The sequence below is a fragment of the Coccinella septempunctata genome, chromosome 4 (genome assembly GCF_907165205.1).
Source record: "Coccinella septempunctata chromosome 4, icCocSept1.1, whole genome shotgun sequence".
NCBI classification, from domain to species: Eukaryota; Metazoa; Arthropoda; class Insecta; order Coleoptera; family Coccinellidae; genus Coccinella; species Coccinella septempunctata.
The window spans coordinates 15,160,200-15,185,568 of record NC_058192.1 but is presented as its reverse complement, the minus strand read 5'-3'; the positions used below and the strand labels follow the sequence as shown (position 1 = coordinate 15,185,568).

At 35.8% G+C, this 25,369-nt stretch overlaps 1 protein-coding gene across 7 annotated transcripts in view; it reads right to left on the bottom strand.

Annotated features, from left to right (window-relative positions):
- The window catches only part of LOC123310994 (pleckstrin homology domain-containing family G member 5), a 137,981-nt gene that overhangs the window by 43,438 nt on the left and 69,174 nt on the right, over positions 1–25,369 (bottom strand). For all 7 annotated transcript variants that reach the window (XM_044894729.1, XM_044894728.1, XM_044894732.1 and 4 more), the window contains 2 exons: positions 8,278–8,487; positions 150–250 (listed from right to left, as the gene is read on the bottom strand). In XM_044894729.1, coding sequence (XP_044750664.1) covers positions 150–250; positions 8,278–8,487 — 311 coding nt within the window. The remainder of the gene's footprint in view (positions 1–149; positions 251–8,277; positions 8,488–25,369) is intronic.

Sequence of the window (25,369 nt, the reverse complement as noted above, 5' to 3'; positions counted from 1 at the left end):
TCAGGAATTTTTTGATAATTTTATGCACAATAACCTCAGCTATCTTTTCAATACTGTATTCACATAATTCAAAGAAATATTAAACCCCGTGTATCTTGCACCATCAGAAGAGTTCTCTTCCAGAAAAATATATAAATATTTGTACTCACTGCAATGTGATGCCTCGTTGTGCTGGATAAAACAATTCATTATCCCAGGTAGATTCATCTCCAACTTCGAAATTTACACTAAAGCATTCACTACTGGATTTCTGAAACAAGAAAAAAATGTTTGTTATGCCGCATAATTTTAACATCAATAGAAGACTTCATATAGAACATGAATTCATTCAGGAATATGCAACCTGAACCTCCCATTCATTCTGAACGATTAGAAAGAATCTATCATTTGTCTTTATTTCAAATCAAATTTGCATATGAACATTTGGCATTGTTTGATGAGAATTTATAGATCTAGTTTGAAAAAATGTATCAGTGTACGCAGCAAAATCATAACTTAATGATATGGATATCCATGTCATCCACTGGCAGTATAATTTATGTTATACCCTCAGTACCTAAATAAGCGGCTATTCTGTGCACGTTCAATATTGAAAATTGTGGTTACAAAATGGCGAATGAACATGTGATACGTTACAATCGTAGTGGAAGGGGACTCAATTGGTCGAAACCTTTGTACATGGTGTAAATATCGAGACTATTGTAATCGACACAATTCGAATAAAATGTAGAGACAGACTGGGATTAGCTGAATATCACAAATCCATCGTTGTTGGACTGAAGTAAAAATTGCTACTGACATAATAACGAAATTGGTAGGGATTGATGAATTCTGAAAATACTACTGTTTCTTTATCATCTCATTTGGATATTTGTATCCGAAGTATTTGAAGGATTGGAAAATCAGAATGATCAAATTTACGAGTATAGTCCCCAGTCCTCAATGATCACTTGACATTTTCATCCATATAATACTCCATTTAAAGGACTCAGTCAGAGTACTTCCTTGTCAGATAAAAATGATAAAATGTTTCTCAACAAGAATTGGACTGAATGTTCTATTCATCAACTAGTGCAAATGTGTAAGAAATCAACAATAATTTTTTTCCCTACAGAAAATCTCAATTAACGATCCCTGTAAAGTTTAATATAAATTATAACTTTTGACATTGTCGTAAGAAATCAACAATAATTTTTTTCCCTACAGAAAATCTCAATTAACGATCCCTGTAAAGTTTAATATAAATTATAACTTTTGACATTGGCGTACACGAGCATTGTCGTTTACGAGTGTGCAATTTTTATCGAGTGCAAGAAATCTCAAAGGCACACAAGTTTTGTTAGATAAACACACACAGTAAGTGAAGTACGTCCGATATCCAAACAAAAGGTTTTCACTTCATTATTGACGAAGGATATTTGGAAAACACGAGATGAGATAGGTAAGCTCAAATTCAGTTCTAAGCCGAATTATACCAAGAAAAAAGATACACTTCTGAAGAGTAAGTCTAGATTCATTTACTAGGAAGTAGAGATTTCATGAAACTATCCATTAATACTGCAGAAATTTCTACGAAACTATACACGAAACGAAAAAGATTGGAGAAACGTACGCCATACAGGGTTGTCAAAGAGACTAATTTACCTCAAGCCCCAGAAAAGACCTTTTGTTTTTATGAAATTTGGTAGAAATATTTAATGAGACTGAGAAATTGTTACACATAACCTAAAAATTTCAATCTCGTTATTCCATTTGCTAAGTTACCAAACGAAGTGAACTCTCGACAAGTGAACCATTCCGGAACAAATCTTGCATTCTACACATCAGTGAGCACTTTGTGAATTTCACCGGAATTAAGTCAAGTTTCCAATAACAGCCTCTCCGACATTTCTCGGACAAGTGTGCTTTGCATTTAGCAGCACTTAGCTGCGTAATATTTCAGCTGGAATTGATACGTCGTAATTTGGATGAGTATGTGGAAGCTTTGTGCACTCCATGTAATATTTGAAATTATTTCGACGACGTAAAGTGAATGGAGCTTTAATTTGATGGAAGCATGATTTCGAATGTTATAGAAATGGTTGCATAAAAAGAATGAAGTGGAGTTCTTCATGTTGATGGGTCGCATTTATTTTAGTAAGAATTTCTCAAAAGCTGGCCCAAGCGAGAATGCATGCACAAAATACAAGGGATCATTACAATTACTCTAGTTATGCACACCAAACTTAAAATATGAATAGATAGCTCAAGAACCTCGAGGTTTTGCAGATTCAAATGAATCTCAATTGAAATTTCATGAAGAATACAAAAATGTGATGATCAAGAAATTGGCTACAATCCGACAATGATACTCTCAGCTATGACTTCTATCAAATGAATTGAAGCTGGATTAAATGAATTGTATGTATATCCACAGTTATACTTATTGCTCCTTCAGTTCAGCTCTACCATCCATTGCGTTATGGAAATCCGAAATACCCTCTGAAGATGTATTGCAGTATTTACAGTTCATGTTGAAATTACAGTTGAGATGAAATATATCATAATTACTTTTGAAGCGAACCAGACTTATATCATTCAAAAAATACTTCATTATATCAGGATAAGGATGAGGATGTTTCTTTGGGGAATAAACAACTTTAACTTCAAAGCAGGGGAGTAGCTTGGGGACAAACGGAAATGAATGAACATCGCCTTATTCCCTCTACAGCTTCTTCCGTTTAGTGGAACAAGATTAATTCAAACCGGAAGCAGGAGTTCGTTTTCCTATTCAACACTGATACGGGAGTTACTTCGTTCCAAACCAAAACCTTAAACCCACGGGTGAATAACTTCTGATGATGGGGTTTATCTTGATCTGCCGTTTTTTTGTGTGTGTGTGCGAATTTAATTTTCAGTTATTGGGGGATTCATATTCTTCCAGTAATGAAATGGGATAGCCTGCTAAAGTGAATTGGGTACTGAAGATCCAAATGATTGGGGGTAATGCGAATCAATATTGGGAATTCGGATTAATTTTTATGGCCATTTCCATAATCGACGAGAAAAGTAAAAAGTAGAGTAGGTGAAGCTTTTTGAAGCTACTTTGAAGCGTCCGGCATTGGTTATACCGGATGTTTGTTGAGCTTCCTTTCTTTGGTCGGTCCTATGTTGGCTAATCTGAGGCCTAGTGTGTTTATATTTCAGTGGTCTTTCAATTTGTACATTTTAGTAGAAAGATTCTGAATCTTATAGCTTATAGAGCGTATTCTGAGTATACACCTCCCTTACCTCCACTGAATGAAAATTCAGGTATGACAGACCTCGGAATGTATCTGAATCTGTGTTCCCATCACGAAATACGAATTTTCCCGGTACATTACAGCTAGAAATATGGAGGACGTCCATCTGCCAGATAGAATAAATATCAGATGGCGTAACGAATGAAACGAAAGTTATGCTTTCTTGCACGAAAAACTAGGAGGTAATCGACTGAACCGGTTTTTCAGTGATGTTTACGAAAGCTCTAATCCGTTATTTGCTATCCAGGATATCGCGTTTGGTGATAATACACGCGCTGTAATTTATGCTGCGATCGATTCATTTTCTCACTAATGGTTGCATTGCCTGAAGAAAATCATTTTGATGTTATTGCTGCATTCATATGTGATTGGTGTATTATTGCCCAATTAATCATTCGGTGGAGTTGATATTCGGATATAACTCTGAAATACTAAAGCTGACATACACTTATGCATATATTTCACCCCCAACCTCTAAAATTGAACGAAAAAAGTTTCATTCATATTGATCTGTACAAGTTCCACCACGATTTGGTTGAATAGGAAGGGAATTTGACAACCAGGATACTAGAAAAGAGAAACGCTGTATTGGCGCAAACTATGCTGCGAATTTGAAACGTATTCAAAGCAGTACGTTTAAAAAATTTGAAGACTTTAATGAATGATATACAGAGTCTCCATATTGGAATAAATTCAGTCAAACAAAGACATATTTTCTGTTGGGAAGAAGTAGACAACTTATTTATTGAAACTCGATTCATCTCTAAGTGAGAGAAGAATCTTTTCCGAACACAAAATATCACTCACGTCTTCCAATTTCCTCATTATGACCATTACGTACCATAAAAATACCAAAAATTCAAAGAACCTAAATCTTGCAACTAAGTTGGACGCTATCTAATGAATATTTAAACGTTTTGTAAAATAAAAGTATTCCTCCTTCGCATTATTCGAGAAAATTTTCGCATAATGCGCCGTTTTCGAGTAATTTGATGTTCAAAAATAAAAATATCTCTGTGATATTCGGAAAATTGGGTACTTTGGCTGAATGCAACTATGTTTAAAAGATCCACAGATGTCATATGTGTAGTATCATACATTTAGCTTGTTATTCTGAAAGGTAAGTTTCCAGGGGTGGCATAGCCAAAACTTAAAATGGCTATATCTTTTTATCAGGGCCGAATATGAAATAATGGTATGGGAAAAAAGTGTTTCTTTTGACCTCAAGAATCTACTCTGTTGAAATATATGTACGAGTCACAGACTCACCCTGTATAGTTTTAGGAAATTATACGTTTCGTTTCTTTTTCTGTATATGTATATAACGTATGTCGTATCTATACTAAAACTTAAACACAATGAACACACAACAAAAGTTGTTAGTAAGCCCTTAGATAAAAGTACAATGTTTTGTATTATTTTTGCCATTTAGTGCAGAATTACCTCCATAATAATACGAATATCGTGGTCACATAAAAAACTACCAAACTATCAATGCTCTCTTGTGCTACGCAGATATATTTTCAAATAACCTTCCAGATATTCATGTTTTTTCAGTTTTATACCCAATCTCACATTCGTCGTTCAACATCCTGTTTAAGAACTTAAGGGACTCATTCGTTTATAAGCTTGCTATGAAGTTCCAAAAAAAATTTGAAACGACTGAGAGTAAAAAATAGATTCTCGCGATAAGCTATTGAATAGAATGAGTGTTTGTTTATAAGTATCTATAAGAAGTTTGCTTCTAAAATTATATCAAGGAAAGAGCGGTTCTCCCTGACTGGGCCTTGGAAAGCACAAGCACACACATAGTCGGTCTTTTGAAATTAAATCACATTCGACTCGTACGCCCTATTTGAAATTTGGAAGGGGTAGTTTTAAGCGTTGGAGGGTGAAGTTTCGGAGTTATTTACCCGTCATAACAACTTTCCCTTATAACTAAAAGCGTCGGTTAAAAAACGTTTTCAAAAAGTCAGTACTTCGGGGAGTACTTTAGTTGGTGCACAATGTATTTTTGTTATACGACCCAAACTAGATCCTCTGAAATTTTTGCGCAAAGGTTTTCTCCACTATCGAATCGAAAGCCTGTGATTACAATGGAAGTAATAATTTTTTCAATTATTTCCTCCCAATACCTGTATTTTCCGAGTTAACTATGACTGTTTTCACGACTTCATTGACGGAGAGGGCCGTTCTCATAAAATATTCGTATGGCGTATAACCCGAAATGGGTTTAATAATCGTAAAACCGACACGTGGAGGCGGGGGTGTCATTTTTTTAACAAAGGAATGATAAACGACGTGCGTGGAAAGTGGAAACCACTTCTAATCATTCAATCCCAATTGGATTCACAAAGTTGAGGGAAGAGTGACACTGAATTGCTCTTCGGGAATAACAGATGTAATGAGAAGTGAGTGGATGAAAAAAAAATACAACCGAGAGGCCTTTGAGATACGCGGAAAATTTTCCCTCCATATAGTTAATTGAGAATTCTTAATTCTAGCGATAAAGATGAAAGATGATCACGTCAAAATGAATAAGTTGAAAACCGAATGTTGAAACGAAAAAAGAATTTTTGTTGAAATGAAGAATTTTCATGTGAGAGCATTCAGGACTCAGACGACTTATCCCAGGCATTTTCACAATTACTCCGTTCCTACTATAAAATATATCCGCTACTTCATTAATGCAACAGACTGCATATCAATAGTCTGCCCAAAAAATCGATCTATTTGTATATTAAAGGTATGTTTCGTGTTTCACAACACAATTCATTTCATACGTAACATGCAACGAGAAATGATATCGTATTACGTCCGACATTCAGATTTCTATCAGAGTTTGAGTTATTCGAAGTCTATTCACTGCATTTTGATTCTCGGAGTGGAAGTAATGGTGGTGTTTAAACCCATGCTGCACAGAAGCTAATCTCAGAAAATCTGCATATTGCGTCTACAACTAATCGATAAATATCCTATTTCTAATACTTTGATGCGGTAAAAAAAAGCAGGCATATTTCCTGCTCTGACCCGATGAAAGGGTATGACAACTACAAGAAATTCATATTTAAACTGCATAGAATACTGTGAATTTCTTAAGCTATTTCATAAAATCAACTACAATTTGAATTTAAAACTGAAGGAAAACCATTTTTGACCCAAGCAAGTCTTGAACTCTCGAACCGCTAGTTCGGGCTGTTTAGCTATATGAACTAGGGTTTTGTGAAGACGAAAGGTATGAGGTATGATATGGAGTCCTGTGCATACTTTCATTCATTTACTGCAAACAATATTTTATGTCGAAGGCAAGGAGAGGATATACTCCAATGACTTTTATAAAAGCACTCGGTTGTCCATGAAATAATTTTCTTTAGCTTTTGTAACTAGAACGGAATCTGGTTGGCACTTATGAAATGTCGTTTATATCATCACGACGTAATATTAATTGATATTATAAAAATGCCGAAGTTATTATAAAGGATAATACCTAGTATAAGGACGTTCTATTTAGAATTGAAGATTGTCCATTCTGAAGTGAACCTGATATTCAAAAATCTACAATATATCAGGTATCGAACATATTCAATGTGAGTGAATCTAAAAATGAACACTTCAGTATTGACACAGTACTTCATTATGCTAATGGATGTGGAATAATTAGTGCAGGAAATTTTGAGGTCGTTCATTCATCAGAAGTTATCCATAAGAATAATGGAATGGATAATGTTTAGGGAATCGTGTAGAGGACAATTCAGAAGGAATGGAATTTCAACACTATATTCCTTATATATGTACATTCAAGAAGGTTTGATATTTCTCAATATCTCAACATCTCAAACGAATTATTATACAAGAACATTGTCATTCAATTTGTCCAAAAATAATCTATAGACTACTCAGAGGCAGAGATACTTGAAATTCTTAAATAAACTGCCGAAGGATATACAGAAAGCAGATACAGTGAAAGTTTTCAAGTCGAAAATTTTCAATTTATTATGGAACATGGGAACCTATAGTGAGGAAGAATATTGTGGCTGAAAAGCACTTTTTATTGACACTACATATTTAATTTTTCGTCATAAATTGGGCTCAGTGTGCATAGATTATTACGTCCCAAATAGCTATTAAACTAATAATACTGCAACATCTGAATATATGAAACTTCTCCCTTGAGCTCAATAAAATACCTACATCAAATGTACCTTCTACAAAAAATTTCACTACAGTGCTAAGGATTTTCAATAAATGTCATCGTAGAATAAGATGAAAGTTAATTTTTCTATTTTTCCTTTGAACTATCATATACATTGTGATTGTCTTGAAGGATAAGTAAATACATATTTTATTATTATAAAGAAATATTGAAAAATAAACAGCCATAAATATCAGCCAGTTAATTGTTATTTTATGTGGAATTTTTTTTAAAGGTGAAGTTCCTCACGTTTTGGAACTCCCACTAACAATTTTGACTTCCATTAGTAAAGAATGATTTATGTTGAAGAATTCTTGTAATTATCTTTCAATTCCTTTCAATCATTCCAGACTACTACAGCGGATGCAATCCATCTTTGTTTTTTTTTGTATTCAACAACAAATGTAACGACTTCAACCTTTAGCCAAACAAAATAACCAACATTAACTCTTCTCAATGTCAATGATTTAATTTTCTTCCATTGCAAAAATGGAAGAAACCAGATTAGGAATTCTTTCAATTACTTGGTATAAACTTCAATTATGTGCATCATCCGATTTTCGAATTCACATTGGGAGAAAACGTAATTACTGAGACTTTCACGTAGAGCGGACAACAAAGCACTGATTTAAAACCCAAAAAGGTTTGGACAAGCGTCATAACTTCACATTTTCATAGTATACAGTGTGGAATGTGTTAAATTTCCATGGTCAACCGAGTGCTTTCAAAAAAGTGAATGGAGTATACCCCACAACCAGAAGTAGAACTATAACACAGAGGTGTGTGAGGGGTGAAAAATCTTACCTGTGATCTACTAAGCATATGTTTACGCGGTTGGGGCACCTCGCACGTTTGAGCTATGGGGATAGGCTCAGGGGTGGCGGTTGACGAGGGGGGTAACGTTCTCGTGCAGTCTGGTTCCGATCTCGAGTCTTTCAGGGTTGAATCTGTCGCCGATATGATGCCTTGTCGCATCTCCAGGGTATCCAAATGGTTGAGACTCCTTGATCGGACCTGAAATTCAAGAAAATCATGATAAGGATTGAAAAGATTGAAGAATTTCTTCATACGAAACTTGAATCTTTCCCTCCATTTCAAATTACCCTTATCAGTCTATTGATGTGACCTTCAATGATAAATGGTTAAGTTATAATAGGTAATGATTTTCTTTGGAAGGTGATAGGTTTGATCAAGATTTTTTTGGAATTTTTCAGTGAAAAATTATTATTATTTTCACCAAAATGATCGAAGGATATGTCAAGAACTTTATCTCTCAAAAACAATCAATCCACAAGTATAAGATCATCAATAATAACATAAAGTAAACTCTCCAATGAAAGGACAAAAAAGTCAGTAAGTATAGTACAGAAAGTGTCATACAGATTTTTGAAAACATTCAAAGAGGTTTCAGAGAGCAAAGCATGTAGGAAAGATTTTTCCATGAATGAGTAAAATTCATGTTAAATAATTGCCCATTCCATTCCTATGCACCTGGTTTTGTAGGTATTTTAAACCGCATCCTACTCAAAAATAAATAACAAGTTTTCAGTTAACTTAATCATCGAGCCACCTCCGTTTGTGAAAGCATTGTTTGCCAATGCGAAAGGAATATCGATCTCCAAGAAAACCGATAATGAATACGTCACTTAATTGAGAATTTTCAAGATGAGATGGAAATAAAATACGAAAGGACTCGATCTGGACGCGGTTCAATATCTCCTAATGGGTTCAACAAACTGAATCTCATAATTCGCTGATGATGTTTTAATTCCGAAACAACGAGGAAATGAATAGTTAGAAAAATCAATTTCGAATTTCGGCTCGATTCGAAGAATTCAATTTCGCGAAGAGAAAATAATTAAGACCGAAATTCTTTAGGATTTATGAAGCATTCACCTTGAGCGATCCATCCTCTTCGCGGCTATTTTTTCCCGCTTTATTGAAATTTCGGAGTTACTATGACGACGAATTTTTTCGTTTAAAATGATGAAAACCCAAATCGTCAAATAATTTGGTGAAATTCCACTTGACTTGACGTGAAGCCATCCCTATATTCGTTCCAACATTTCATCATGTTGGCAAGAAAAAAATAATTTTTACAACGAAGGGGAACATAGCAAGAAACATCTAGTATCATGCAATTGGGTTTGGCCGTTTGTTCTTCGAGTTTCATGCGAGAATACAGAATAAATGTCTGTCATATAAATCCTTTGTTTTTAAGTAGATATGATCCTCTCAGCGAATTCGGATACATTACAAATATATATAATGCATAATTTTTTTTTAACTTTGAGATAAATCATGTTCGAATTCAAAACAACTTGGGATATTGCTGCAAATTAAGAACATAACACCTTATTATATTGAGTATTCAAAAATATTGTACATTACCTACTTGTTGATCAAAGATAATGTATTTTATAAAACTACCACTACCAATTTTCAGCTGCTACAATCTCCAAATTCACAAGTTCCAATCGGGAAAAACAAATTCACGAGTTGAGTAATTTGAAAGAAATAAATTTATTTGCATGAAAATTGCAAAATGGCGAATGCGCGGGAGAAAAATATTGATTCCTTATAAAATGTCATCATCTGATTCAACTTTCTTATCCAACATTGAAGCATATAGTGATCTTGTATCCTTAAAAATTATGTGATATCTTATGAGCATATGCACTAACCTATCAAATTTCATGGTCATAATGACAGGCAGAAACTCTGAATATAAAGATATTGCAGAGATATTGAATTGTACGAATATTATTGAAAATGAGGTGAGGTGTTTTAGGAATAATTTTTTTCACAATGCTGGACAAAGGACAGTATACTACTAACATATTATGACTATAATAGACAAATATTTCACTAATTTCAGTATGTTTTAGTTAATGTTACATTATCTGAGCGTTGAGCAGACTAAACTCGTCGAAATGTCTTGATTTGAGAAGAGAAAAACAATGAATTTTGCATAACGATAGTACATCTTCTGATAAACAAATTTCAGGGCAAAAATTGAATGAATCGTATCAAAAAATTACTGCATTTTTCAGATAATGTTCCAGCTGATTTCTCCTTCTGAAACTCAAAATTTCCGAAAAAAAAATTCGATAATTTTAGAGCACATACCACGAAAGCAATATATTTGAATGGGTAATGCATAATTTGTGATTATTCAACATTTTCCAAAGCCGAAGATTTTTATCTCAAACTAGGTACTAGTCAATCCCCATGAGTCGTGCAAACAGTTTCCGAAAATCATATAAAATTAATCTGCAATGTAAATAATTGCAGATGATAGACCAAAATGAAATTCTCTACATATTGCTAGTTTCGCTTCATCTTTTACACACTCCCCTTAAATATGAGGATACACTTAAATTTTAATCATGATGGTGGATGGATAACCAATAATCCACTCCTTCCTTCTAGAACCCAATGGTCATTAATTTTTACGACTTTCTTCTTCCCCATTAAGTTCTCAGCTCAGAGCAACAGCCATAAACACGCATCATGAATTTTCACCACGCTGTGTATCGGTATTAGACGAATCTATTTTTAAGATTTACCAGAGTCCTCAGAAATTTCTTCAGAATCCCATGAATATATTATATGACTCGTTATGCCCAAATAGACTGACAAAAATTTAAATATTTAATCTGGAATTGGAGATTTATTTCACCAATCATGAATTGCTGCAGGCTAATACCGCAAAGTGTGCATTGCTTATAATCATCTTGGGAATCTTTTGAACATTTAATTAGGTGAATTCTTGTTTGCAACTTTCAATGAAAAAATTAATTTTTGATTTGTTATTTGTCTCCCGATGATTACTAACTTCTTCAAATATATATGCTTTATAGTTGGAGCTTACAAAATAGGTATTTTTGCTTGCATAAAAAGTGTAGCTCTTTTCTACACTCGATTTGATTTACACCAGTGTAGAGGAAGTGTACTTTATCTACACATAGTCAAAAGAAGATGTAGATAAACTACACCTCCTCTGCACTGGTGTGAATTCAATCAGCAAACGAATACTAAAATTGAGTGTAGAAAAGTGCTACACTTTTTATGCAAACGAAAGGACCTACTTTTTAATTACAACGGTTGCCTTACTCTTATTTCCAAACTACTATGTGAAAGAATAATGTCAATCGATTAACCAGATGGAGGAAATGCTTGGATGCTAAATTAAATCTAAGATTTCCATCATAGAATCAAACGAGAATACATATATTATGGATTTTTAAAAGGTTTCACTCAATTCCAAGCTGTTTTCATTCTCCTCCTCACACGTACTCAGTGGTGAGCCGAATAAATCCCTCAAATTCGGAGAAAAAACAGGAAGCACTCAGGATTCTTCAGAAGAGTATACAAGGATGAGGAACCCCATAAATATTGAACGGCTGGGTACAATTAGACGCCTCCGAGATGACAAACAACCGCTGACAAAACGAGGATTTCCCATTATCAAACCGGCATCATTCACGGAGAATCCTCCATTCATTTTTTTCAGGATGAGAACTCATAAATCTTCACACCGCGCAATAGGTTCATGATGTCCCCATTCAGTGAATGTTCAGACGCTATTAATCATGAGGCGGTTTAGAATGAATCAATCTTTGAGGTGAGGGCTATTAAGATTTTGAGTATGAATTATTAGGCGTTGATAATGATCTGATGTAAAATGAAACTTCTTTGAAGAGGATGAAAATTATAATTCCCAAATTATTCTATAGAAAAAATGATATTCGTTCCTTATTGAGTTTTGAGGAGCAGAGGGGGTATTTTTATGTTTATATTTTATATTCGACATAAGTATTCTTTAACTCTTCCTACTTTAGTGATAAGAGATACAACCTACTATAATTCTGATGGAGAAAAAGGTAGTTTTTGATCTAGGGATGTTATGACTAGAGAAAGATGATATGCAAGATAAGAAGACATTTTAGTGACAAGAAGTGTTCTTGGCATTTCCAAAACTAGCAAGTAATACAAACTTATAACCATCATATTGAATATTGTAAGGTTTGGTCAGTTCACTGAGTACTTCAATCGGCTTCGAGGATCTAAATTTGAAGTAGAGTCAAACAATATGATTTTGGGGACTGAAGAGTTTTTCGTTAACCATGGAAAAAAGAGTTAGTATGGACTGAAGTGAATTGTAAAGAAATGAATCAGTTGTAGTATTCGTTATTCAAGTATTCAGCAAGGATTATTCATTTCCGCATGAAGAGTCAACTTTTTTCTGATTATATCTTTTTCTACAAGCCCAAAAATGCGCTCCTGCTGATGAAAACGGGATCCTCACGGTTTGTTCAATAAATTATATCAAACATCTACTGAATTAGATACTTGTTTTCTTAAAATTTACACCTCATAAAATTCACACAGCTATCATTCATAATTCACATCAACCCACAAATATAAGTAGAGGATTTATTGGGCTTCTTCAGTCATTCGAAGTTATTCTGTAAAACTATTCGACCAATTTTTGCCTGACTATTCAGCGATTGCTTTGTTTTAGACAGAAGAAGATTTTTTTTCAGTCAGAATTTTATCAGGAAAGTTTTATTAGATGGAATGTAACTTGTTCCATTTCAAAATTTCTCTTGGTGTTGTTCAGTGATAGTTGGATATTCGGAATTGATTTTAATGTAATCTTTTTCGAATGTGCTCTTATTATTGGAGCTCAGACAGAGAATATGATAATGAGAAAGGGTGGCAGCTTCATCATCAGAAACAGAATGAGAATACAGGTGCACGAACGTATTCACGTATATTAATTTCAAAATAGTGTTCATTGGAAATCCTTTCCATCATCAATATGTTTTTTCAATTTTTAATGTTCAAAATAAAGAATATCACGTCTGAGAAAAGGTTGAGCAATGCCTAAGGACATAACAAGAACAAACTATATCCTCCTCGGTGACACAACATTCAGGCCAAAAATTTTGTTCACGTTAATCGTCACGAGATCCCTGGAGCATATCCAACACCATCATAATCCTATTACTCACAAGCTTCTTTACGAGATGGACACATCCAAGCACAAATCTCGAAACACTAAGACACCGACTAAAAACTCGCATTTCCTCCTTATTATGGAGGTCTGAACTATGTTCAGCACCGGCGGGCCACTAAGTTCATCAGGAGTAGTTTGTTCGCAGCACAGCCTTGCCTGAATTATAATTAAGAGTAGTGAGTGTATTAACAAGAAGGGTTGGTGGCGCAAACTGGATGGTTGCGATGAAATCGAGCTTGTACAAGTCAAGAGATACGTCGCATAATTCAAAGCGGCAAGAATATCAGGTATTCGTTGTCAGGTATTTTCGTGGAGAACTGGTGGAATTTTCGTATGAGACAGAGCACGAGGCGCGATCATTAACAGAAAAACATTTTGATTATGGAGTTTTTGTCGGTACAGGTCTTGAGGATGTTTCGATTGAACGAAGATAATATTTCATTGATAAATTTCATGAAGAATAAGAAAACCAAATAAGATTATTTTTGATATGATTTGGGTGAAATTGCACTGGAAACACACTAATGTAGGAAAGGAAATGAGAAAGCTGAAAAATTGAAGCTGATTTTCGATCACAAGCCATGCCAATATGTATTTCAAATTGGCTGCAAAATGGCGAATGAACTAGGTAATTTTATGTTCTAGTCGATTTCAGGAGTTCGATTTGATTTCACGATGAAAAATCAAGAGCTGATACTTTGATATTGACAAGAGCTCGGTCACAACAGTAATGCTATGTGAATGACTGGTTAGAAAAAGGGAATTTCTCTGAGTTTGAAAACTTCGAAGTGTACTTGTGAAATGGATCAGTACCTAAATAGACAGATTCTGTTGCTCTGAATAAACGACAAACATCAGTCCTATTATACGATAAAGAAAAATATCTTAATCATTTTCACAATATGAAACATACTGTTCATGCAATTTAGGGAATGACAGGGTACTTTTTATCCTTCATTTGAGGGATGAAAGTGGCAATTTAAACCCTTCAAGAAATAAAAGTAAATTTTATCCATGAGGGATTAAATGTTGTTAAGTACCTACATATATTTTTTTTAATTGGGGTTGGCCAGAAATCCCCTGTGGACTTTTCAAAGTCCATATACAAACTGAATTCTATTGTTTCGACTGACTGCTGGGATTCCAGCAGGGTCTAGCGAGTTAGTGTCTCGATTGGTGATTGATTGTTTCGATTCACGTCAGTGATTTTTACTGAAGAAATATTAAAAACAAGCCCCTATAGTGTATGTCAACATACTGGGACGAAATTTCAACTCCCCTATTGATCACTTCAGTATATTTTATTCACCACTTTGGTGAGCACATATAACGTGTTCTGAACATCGAATGATGCGAAATGGGTGATTGTGAAAAGAATAAATGAGTAGTAGATACATATCGATCGCTTTAAAGCCTGGTTGTCGAGTGTGTAGATATTGGCGGTTAAAATTTTCATATCGCTGTGCCAGCTGCATCGTTTCCAGACATATTGAACAGGAAGTGGAAAATATTCTGGGAAGGGGTTGAGCAAACTCACCGTCGTATTGACGCCTATCAATTGGCGACTTCAAATTGAGTGGAAGGCAGTGAGTGTGCGATATAGAAAACAATTTTATTGAGCTTTTGTTTCATATTCTAGACTGACATAATTTATGGGGTGCAGAGTTAAAGTGCTCCGAAAATTCAGATTCATTTTTGACATGTTCACTTATTTTTTCAATCGTCATTTTTGTTTTAGAGAATGAATCAATTACTTCCTTATCAAAAAGGTATACCTACTTATTTCCGATAACAGTTCAAAAACGTCAATCACTCCTGAAGTATATGTTTCACCTTAAAATACATGCACAAGTAAGAATTCCAATTTAATGACATTAACCATTTCATAAATTGTTGATGGAAACCCCATGGATTACCCAATCATGGCAGCAACAAAAAGGTAGAAGTTAGAGTTGACGATTTAAAAAACTCAACTACCCTACACCACTCATACACGATGCATGACAAACTCAATTATTCATAAAAAGTTGGGTAACTCAAAATAAAAATTGACTTTTTCAGGAATTTTTCTGAATAACAGTTAATACTGAAGACATAATATTTTTGCGTCAAACAAGGGTTAGAACATCTCAACACTAAGAAATATTTTTGAAATATTTTTTCTTCAACAAGAAATATACTGAACGATCGTTCTTCTCTTTCTCGAGAGAAGTCATAAAATACTATCTTAAGTTTTTCAGTGTCTTCTGAGCAATTTTCCAAGATTGGGACCGTTTTCGTCGGTGAATTGACTCAATTTCACACTTGAGTAGGTGCAATCAGTTTGCCATAATGATTTCAACTCCACCTTTCCATTATTCTACTCAGTTTCAGTGGAATCAGAACTTTGGGGCAGAACTTGAATCATTAGAATTATTGGATTTGGTCTCCAGGCAATTTTTTCACGATTGGCGATATCAGACCCTTATTATTTCTTTCAGTGATCCAATTTGGATCGAATGAATAGTATATAGATTTTCACAGTGGCTTATCTGACAAATTTGTAATATTTCATCGTTCATCAAAATGCTTCGCTCTTTCAATTATTAATCACTAAAATGCAGATACACGAGAATGCATTGATATCTAGTTAGCATCGACCAGTTCCATGCACAAAAAAATATTGCGTTACCATAACATCGAACAATAACTCATTACAAGTGTCAGTGTGGAGTTTGAGGTCAAAAAAGTACACCAGAGTTACGCAATAAATTAAAAGCAAGAAGATGTCCACCGAAACTGTGAAAATCGGAAAATTGGAGTATCCAGCCATCATCAAGTACCTGTATTCAAAAGGGTTAAGAGATAAGCAGATTTACGACGATATGTTATGCTTAATAACCTTGGTGATCAATGTCTTTTATATGCGACCGTAAAAAATTGGACTGCAAGCTTCAGAAGAGGTAAATTTTCCATTGAAGACGATGACCGATCGGGAAGGCCAGTTTCTGTGTCTGTGTTGGGCTAAAACGGATATCTGAAGCACTGAATATTTCATACGAACGCGTTCATTATATGGTTCACGTCAATTTGGACATGAGAAAAATTGCTGCAAAATTGATCCCCAAATGTTTGAATGTTGACCAAAAACGTGCAAGGGTAGAAGCATCGCTTTCGATCTGTGCTCGATTTGAAAATGATGTAGACTTGTTAAACCGAATTGTTACTATGGATGAGATTTGGGTACATTTCTTCGATACAGAAACAAAGCAACAATCGATGGAATGGTGACACTTTGGTTCTCTAAGACCTAGGAAGTTTCGTGTCCAAAAATCTGCTGGAAAAGTTCTTGCTTGAGTTTTTTGGGATTGCCATGGAGTAATCATGATTGATTTTTTGGATGAGGGTAGAACAATAACCGGAGATTACTACTCGACATTACTGACCACTCTATGGAAAAATATTAAAGAGAAAAGATGCGGAAAGCTATCCAGGTGTTTTGTCTTTGCAGGAAAACGCCCTTGCACAAAAATCTCATGTTGCCATGCAAAAAATTCGTGATTTAGGGTTTGAATTACTAGAACACCGCCCATATTCACCAGATTTGGCTCCATCCGACCATCATCTCTTTCCTCAAATGAAAAAAAGGTTGAAAGGTCGTAAAATTTCTTCCAACAAGAAGGTAATAAAAGCTCTAGAGGTCTGGTTCGCAGAGCAAGAAGAAAATTTTTTTTTTTAAATTCTAGAGACGTTGCAGGTTCGCTGTAATAAATTTGTTCAATTAAGAGGAGAATATGTGTAGTAATAAAATATTTTGACATTGAAATTTTGTTTGTTTCTATAGTAGGCTATAGTTATTTTCCTATCAACTGCGGAAAGTGATACTTGCCCGCACGAAACTGCCGTTGCCCGAACGATGCGAAGCAGAGTTCGGGTAAGCAGTTGAGTGCGGGCAAGACACTTTACGCAAGAGTTAGGAACAATATTTTTTCTACAAGCGCTTGAAATATATAAATATTTCCATTTCACGAAACAGATCATATCTCATTTGATTAATTCATATATAATGACAGACGTAATTCTGCATGTCATTACTATGGGTTTCTCATCGTTGACGTTCTATGCATAGAAACATGATAGAATTTAATTTACTCTATATTTGCGTGCGGGAAAAATCCCTGCTAATCCATTCCCGCATGCAAATGCGTGCGGGAAAGAAATAGCAGGCGTTTTTCCCGCACGTTTTGGGAAAGTGACTCTTTGCAACTTGGAATGCGTGCGGGAAAAAGGTTGAACGCGCACGCTTGTAGAAAAAGAATTTTTCGATATATCCTCATATATTTGATTTGTCTCTTCCAAATATTGACTTTATAACCTCAACAATGCAGCTTTTGTGTCCTGATGAATATGCTTGATTTCAGAGAGACAATACCATTTGTCATACAGTTTCAAACGAAGTCCACTTGTGCTTTTTTTGCGAGGATATTCGAAGGATGGCCGAGACTGAAGTGTCGACACAAAAAAAATACCAATAAAAATTCCCAACACCCCACCCATAAATTTTCCATCTTTCATCGTCCAGAATAACCGAAATCAACCATAACTCATTTCGCCGCCACCGCGATAAAAAAATAACCTTCATAAATAACCGACGTGTGCATTCAAAAGGTGGAAACCAGAAAAAGCCTTCCACGGGAAAGGAGGAAAATTCGAACGGGTTCTCTTCGACATCGTCATTATCCGCAGATAAACCGAAACAAAAGGAACTGATTGACTGGGAAATCGGCATGAATAGGAAAATGGAAAAGTGATTCATCAAGTCCGCGCTGATGAAAAAATCGTTTCTGCGTGGCGACACGACGGGCATGATATGTCGATGACGCATTTGGCTAACGGCCAGATCCCGGAGGAAGATTACACCCTATTCTTCTTTTTTTGGCGGCCGGTGCCTTTCATGTCTCCATTCATGAAACAAAAGCGATAAATCATCACATGTAGCGCGCTGTCTGAAGTGCGGAAGAACTCTCTTAATTAACCGCCCAGAAAGGAAGAATCATCCCACTGGGGGTAGTTTTTTCATGGGATGTTTTCTTTCATTCGAGGATTTCGTGTTACCAAACCAGATGGAACTTGTTGAACTTGTTAGTTTATTCGAAGTAAGGATTAAATTCACAAAATAGTTAACAACAATTATGAATAGGATTATATGGAGCTTATTATACACAATAGACAGATTTTTCTGTACCATCTAGATTTCAACATTTGACATAGCTGCCTAGATCCAAAATAATGAAAAGGAGGCCTTGGAGTTTCAGACGTTTTCCTTAGAATATAGGACAGGATAATGTAATTTCCCAGTATATCTGATATGTATACCGATATTTCTGCGAATTCAAAGAAAATATTCCTGTATGTTAGTGGTAACTTTTGGATAAATTGAAGAGGAAATACTAAGAACTTCGCAAGTGAATAATTTATTTGAAGTTCATCTTTGAAATTTCAACAAGCTCGAATCAGAATTCGAGAGCATACTTTGACTCCATAATAGATCCGCAATGAACTTACTCTCAATATACAGTCATCAAATTAAATTCACTAACCGAACCTTAAACAACCTCCAAGAGACCAACTTCAATATCCCTCTCATATTTGTAAACCCATGTTATCCCGTCAGTCAGTCCCGTCGTTGATATGTTGGATATGGTCTGATTTATTTTTTTTATATTTATTGTATTTCTTACTTTTTCCTAATGAAGAAACTGATTTGAGTATAATTCATTTTCTGTTTTTCTTTGTATTTGAAAAGTGTTATTGAGTTAAAAAATGGCTACTGTTACTAATTTTGTCTGTTATATATCGCGTACAGGCTCACGCCTCTGTGATCAATGTTTATACCAGTAGCTCAACAGAATCAACTATATGACTTCAGCCTTGCGGCTTTCACACTCCTCTCCAGAGGAAAATTCACTTATCCCAGATATCTCAGATATCAAAAGGATTAAGTTCTGTTGGAGCCCTTTCCAGGTTTTCGGGCTCGTGGTGGTGGTCGGGTCCGGGTCGCTCCTCGCCTCCCTGCTGTAGGTTGGATTCCTGCTTCACCCGCACTTCCTGTCGGCGCAGACGGTGTTCCTCTGCATTCCCCATGTACTTGCGTACAGTTCTCGCCGTTCCGAGCAGTACCGCCTTCAGCATGACTCTATAGATATTTTCGTCCAACTGAAGTTTCCTCAAGTTCTCCAGTAGTTTCTTCGGTATCAGGCCTGTAGATGAAATGACAATAGGGATGGTCTTGATATTTTTCAGCTTCCACTCTCTCCTCGTTTGTTCCTTGAGATCTCTGTACTTTGAAATTTTTTCAGTGTGCCTATCTAGAAGATTGTAATTATTTGGAATCGCCACATCGATGAATAGTGCTCTGTCCTCATCTTTATTGAGCAATATGAGGTCTGGTCTATTGTGGGTTATTTTCCGGTCTGTGAGAACCGTGCTATCCCAGTAGAGCTTGTGATGTTCATTTTCCAATACAGCATCCGGACGGTAATTGTAATAAGGAACCTTTTTCGAACTTAGAAGTTGGTGTTTTAGTGCCAATTCTTGGTGAAGAATCTTGGCAACGGCATCATGTCTATTTTTGTACTCCGTGCCCGCGAACTACTGACATCCCCCGGTGATGTGCTAGATAGTTTCATGTGTCGCACAGCCATAACGACTGCTATCATCCGCCACTGAGGCATCCTTGGCGATATATTTCATGTAGTTCCTTGTTGGAATCACCCGATCCTGGATGGCGAGCATGTAGCCCTCTGTCTCAGGAAACAACCTTCCGGAAGTCAACCAGTAGTCGACGTAATCATGGTTGACCTCGTTTTGATGCCTTCCATGCGAAGGTTTACCAATCAGTTTCTGCAATTTACTTTCTGCAGAGTGTTCGACGGTTTCCAAGTGGTCCTGCTGTAGCTTTAACGGTGTAGAACTATCAGCAGCACAAACTACTCGATGGAGTTCTGATGAAGCAGCCTTTCGAAATATTTTCGAAGTCAATTTCCTGGGACATACGGTTGGACAAATCAACAATTCCTCTACCCCCAATATGTCGTGGCAGCTCGGTCCGTTCTATTGAGCTTTTGGGGTGATGTTTATTGTGTTTAGTCATCATCGTCCTTATTTTTCTCTGTAAGGCTGCTAAATCGGTGGTGGTCCGAGAGATGATACCGAATGAGTAGCTCAGCGCCGAGCAAGCCTAGGTATTAATAGCTTTTATCAGATTCTTACTGTTAAGGCCAGTTCTCATTATCCTTCTCAATCTTCGGGTGAACTCCTCCGTTAGTTCTTTCTTCATCTGACTCTGATTGATTTTTCTTGCCGGTTTTATGGCCAGATACTTGTATGTGTCTCCTTTCTTTAATGCTTCAATTTCTGCACCTTCCTTGAGTTTGAAAGTACCATATTATTATTATTTTTATATTCCTTCTGACGAAACTAGCACTTCTATCGAATAAAGATGAATTGTCTACTTGTACATGACTTGGAGGAGAAAAAATCTTTGGTCTGGAAGCAGCGATCGTTCTCCTCTTCTCAGATCAGAAGATGAACGAATTGAGCCGAAACAATATGCTTTTTAATGCTTCGAAGACCCAACATTTTTCTCGAAAAACCCAATTGGCGATTATTGACTTGATGATGAAAGATCGGGTGTTTCCGTCATCTCTTCGGTGTGTTGGAATGAACATATTGTAACATTCAGAAGTCTGCTACTTATAAACATTTGTTCTCGTTTTCCTTCCTGAAGAAGTCAATGGCTTTATCATAGAAGTTGAACGTTTAAGTTCGTTTATCGTTGTAATCCTTCGCCTCCTTGATGTTTCGATTATTCGATTTTCATTTCACTGAATATAATATTCTGATGGTCCCCTCGATATTTCCTCTGCCCCAGTTTCAGATTGTTCCCGTTGCCATGAATTTAGTGGTCCCATCATCCCTCCAATTGAATTATTTTCTATAGAATGGCAGCATCTCGTTTCTTTGAGATGTAAATAAACATTTCTGAAACAATGCAACGTTTTCTAACCCCTTACAAGTCTGGAGTCAAACCGTTGAATTCGAGAATAATTATACGATTCAATTGAATGGAAATTTTCCGGAAAAGCCGTTTAATTGGGATCGCACAGGCGTCAGGGACCCCGTTCTCCGCATTTCGCCTTTCTTCACCAACTGACAGGTATTTCGTTATTTGTTGTATCAAATTTCCAGGGTTGATGGCTTCTGATTAATTAAATGAATTCAGGGTGTCCGTACAGGTGATTTTGATTGCTTTAATTCCGGCTGGGTTCTTCGGCGTGAAGCGAAGTCATTGAAATTTAATATTTCTGTTTTCATGCCGGGATTTTGTTCGATTTTCTGATATTAACCCTGTGACTGACACCGCCTGTAGAAAGATTTATGCTGGATGTTTTATGCTTGTTTTCCCATTGAAAATTTCGAAACGTAGAAGAGTAATTTCAGAGCAGCTAACAATAGGGGCATCCATTTCAATATTTTCTTCTTGGCGAACAAAAATATCATTGTTCGTTTCCCTTTGTCCCGAATCACTTTCGCAACGGTTCTCATCCATGTCAGATTATTTTTTGATATAATATTCCCTAAAAAATTTTTTTATTTCTACAGTTCTTACCGAAGTCAGTTATGAATAACACTCATATCTCAGTGCTTGAAGAGCAGTAAATCCTATCTTGCTAAGCAAAGATTCTAGTTCTATTGTATACTGTATCTCCTCAATATTTCATTGTTTCATGGAAATTTTTGTAGCTGTATGGATTTTTCGTCTATGATGGCTTGATACTGTGTCTGCTAAAAACAATAAGCTAACAATGTGCAAATGAAAAAAATACTTTCAATACGATTTCACCCCATTCATCACATTTCAGCCAAGATATTCATTCATTTCTTTTCCATGCAAGGCCACTTTACATAAATTATTTCAAACTTAGGTTACCGAATTCGAAAATAATGACTTCATTCGAGCGATAAAATAAATTTATGTCAGCTGAAATCGAGCAACTAAACTTTTTATGTTAACGATGAGACTCTATTTTCGTTGAATAGCCTCGTAAATAAGTACAATTACACTCTAGAAGATAAAAATACTCTCGTTATTCCTGAAATAGCCCTGTTCATGCGAAAATTAGAGCTTTTTTTATTTTTGACCGCCGCTGAAGTCGCTTATGAATTTGCGAAAAACGAGATACGCCCTGATTGTGAATATTTCAACAATGGTTCATTTAAGGTATTGATATTGAATGAAAAACGTACCCTAGTGACTATTCTAGTTCTTTTAACCCTTTTGTGAAAATTCCTGACGAAAAGGCTGATTTTTACTATGTAGTCCAAGATCCCAGAGCGACCAGACACAACTTATTTTCACACAGATGAAACTTCAGGATCTCAGTAGATTCTCATGTGCTTTGAATACCTGCAAACTTGTGGAGCTTGCCTAGTGACACCTGAACAGATACCAGGTGGCAAAGGTAACTACAAATAAGTGTTACTTAACTTAGTTTCACATGGCTGATTTTTATATATGTCTCAAAGAATATCATTCTGAAGTTATATTATAAGTGCCAGACACTTCCCATGGGCCAAAACTCTTGCCAGACACTTTGAAGATGCACAAAAATAAATGAACTTTACTTATTTTCACATGTCTGATTTTTATATACATATGTTTTAAAGAATATTATTCTGAAGTTATATTATAAGTGCCAGACACTTTCTATGGGCCAAAACTCTTGCCAGACGCTTTGAAGATGCACGAAGAAGAAATGAACTTTACTTATTTTCACATGTCTGATATTATAAAATATGGTATAGGTGAATCCTTCCACTCCATCCACTTCAACTGCTCAGCTTTTCCTTGTTGAACAATCTTCAAGTGTTAATAGTAGAAGTGCATAAAATGAGAGTTGTAGCACAATTATTTTTATGTCAAAATCCTTAGTGTACTGAATTGATCCTACTCCTCGTCCTCCTACCTTGGCTGAAATGTATGTTAAAGTAAAATTTCGCAAAATTTTCAATGTCCATCGAGAATATAATACTTGATTATTGAACGACTTCAGGGAAAACGAACAAATACAACAACAATCTGACAAGAGTTTTGGCTCATGGGAAGTGTCTGGCGCTTATAATATAACTTCAGAATGATATTCTTTAAAACATATATAAAAATCAGCCATGTGAAAATAAGTTAAGTAACATTTATTTTTAGTCCCCTTTGCCACCTTGCCCAGGTGTCAATAGGCAAGCTTCACAAGTTAGCAGGTATTCAAAGCACATGAGACTCTACTGAGATCCTAAAGTTTCATCTGTGTGAAAATAAATTATGTCTGGTCGCTCTGGGATCTTACTCTAATGGGTCTGGACGGATAATGTAGAAATCCCAATTAATTTTTCATATTCTGAATGAAATATTGCCCGTTTTTCAGTTATTTGCAAGAAATGCCTTGAAATGTTTTGCCACTTTATAATCTTCCAATTTTAAGTAAACGGTCAATGAATGATTCATAATAAGAAATCATCTCAATGAATGAACAATAACTGCAGAATAGCAAATGAAAAAAGTGTTTTATTTTCTGAAAGGCACATTCTATTGATATATAGATATATAGTTTCTAGTCGAAGGCTCACCTTGTGTACAGCCGTTACGTCAAAGTATCGGCACCCTCAAAAAACTTATTTAAGCGTTGAATTATGCGATACTTCTGGGGATCACAGCTATAAGGAGTTTTTGCCACGGAGGCTCGTCTAGACTCAGGAACTCAGGAAATTGGATCCGACCTCTTCGGGTCGGAACTGTCAAACTTTATTCATTGCGACGCAGATAATTCCGTAGATAAACCCAAGAATAACGACTCGCATTCCTTTTTCGAATAACAAAACAACATAATTTCCTAAGAGTTTTTCAACGAGACAGATTCACGGTGAATCGAATTTCTTGATTGGAAATTCAAATGAACAAGAGTCCAAGTGAAATTGATATCTGAAACCTGTAACGGTCCAATGTAAATACTATTACATTTACAATGAGTTTCAGATACTTTTTAGACTCTATAGTATCTGGGTTTTGGGTAAAAATCTACTATTCCTTCCCCCCTCAGAGAGTCTAACTTGATTAGGTCCAGCCTAAACTGAGCAGTGTGGATTCTGTGAGGAAGAGAAAACTTCGGTTCACCTGGAAGAATACCTCGACATAAAAAAAAATCATTGGACGGGAAATCGACTTCCCAACCTCTATGAAGAAATTTCAGATACTGGAGTTCACTAGAACGTGGTTTATTTGCCCGTTATGTAAACCTAATCAGCGGTTTTAAATTTTCTTGTCTATCTCTATGTCTGTTTGTCCAGGGTAATCAACGGATAAACAGGGATAAACAACGGAACTCTGCAAGGAAGGCTTTAGACAGAATTTTACTTTTCAACTCCTCAGCCTTCCTTCGCCATTGTGGAAAAAGTAAGTAGAGTGTAGAATATAAAGAAAGGAGGAGTAATTCAGATCAGAGCCAAATGGGAGGGTTATGACGTAAAAGGTCGCAAGATCAAGCTCACCGACAGAACTCACACCGACAGACTTTTGTGCGAAAACGTAGTTTATCTAATGTCTACAGCCCGTTTGTAACAGCCGAGAATTCTCTGGAGAATTCTCTACCAAATTTTTGTAAGAAAACGGCAGAGATTATTTTGTATGCAACTGAACAGAGAATTCGACCGAAAGTGCGTATGAAACAGTAAAGAATTCACGGCGCATGAAATCTCGAGTAAATTTTGTAGAGAATTCTCGGCTGTTGCAAACGGGCTTACGTCATTGGAACGGATGAGGATATTATCACTTGTTAGTGA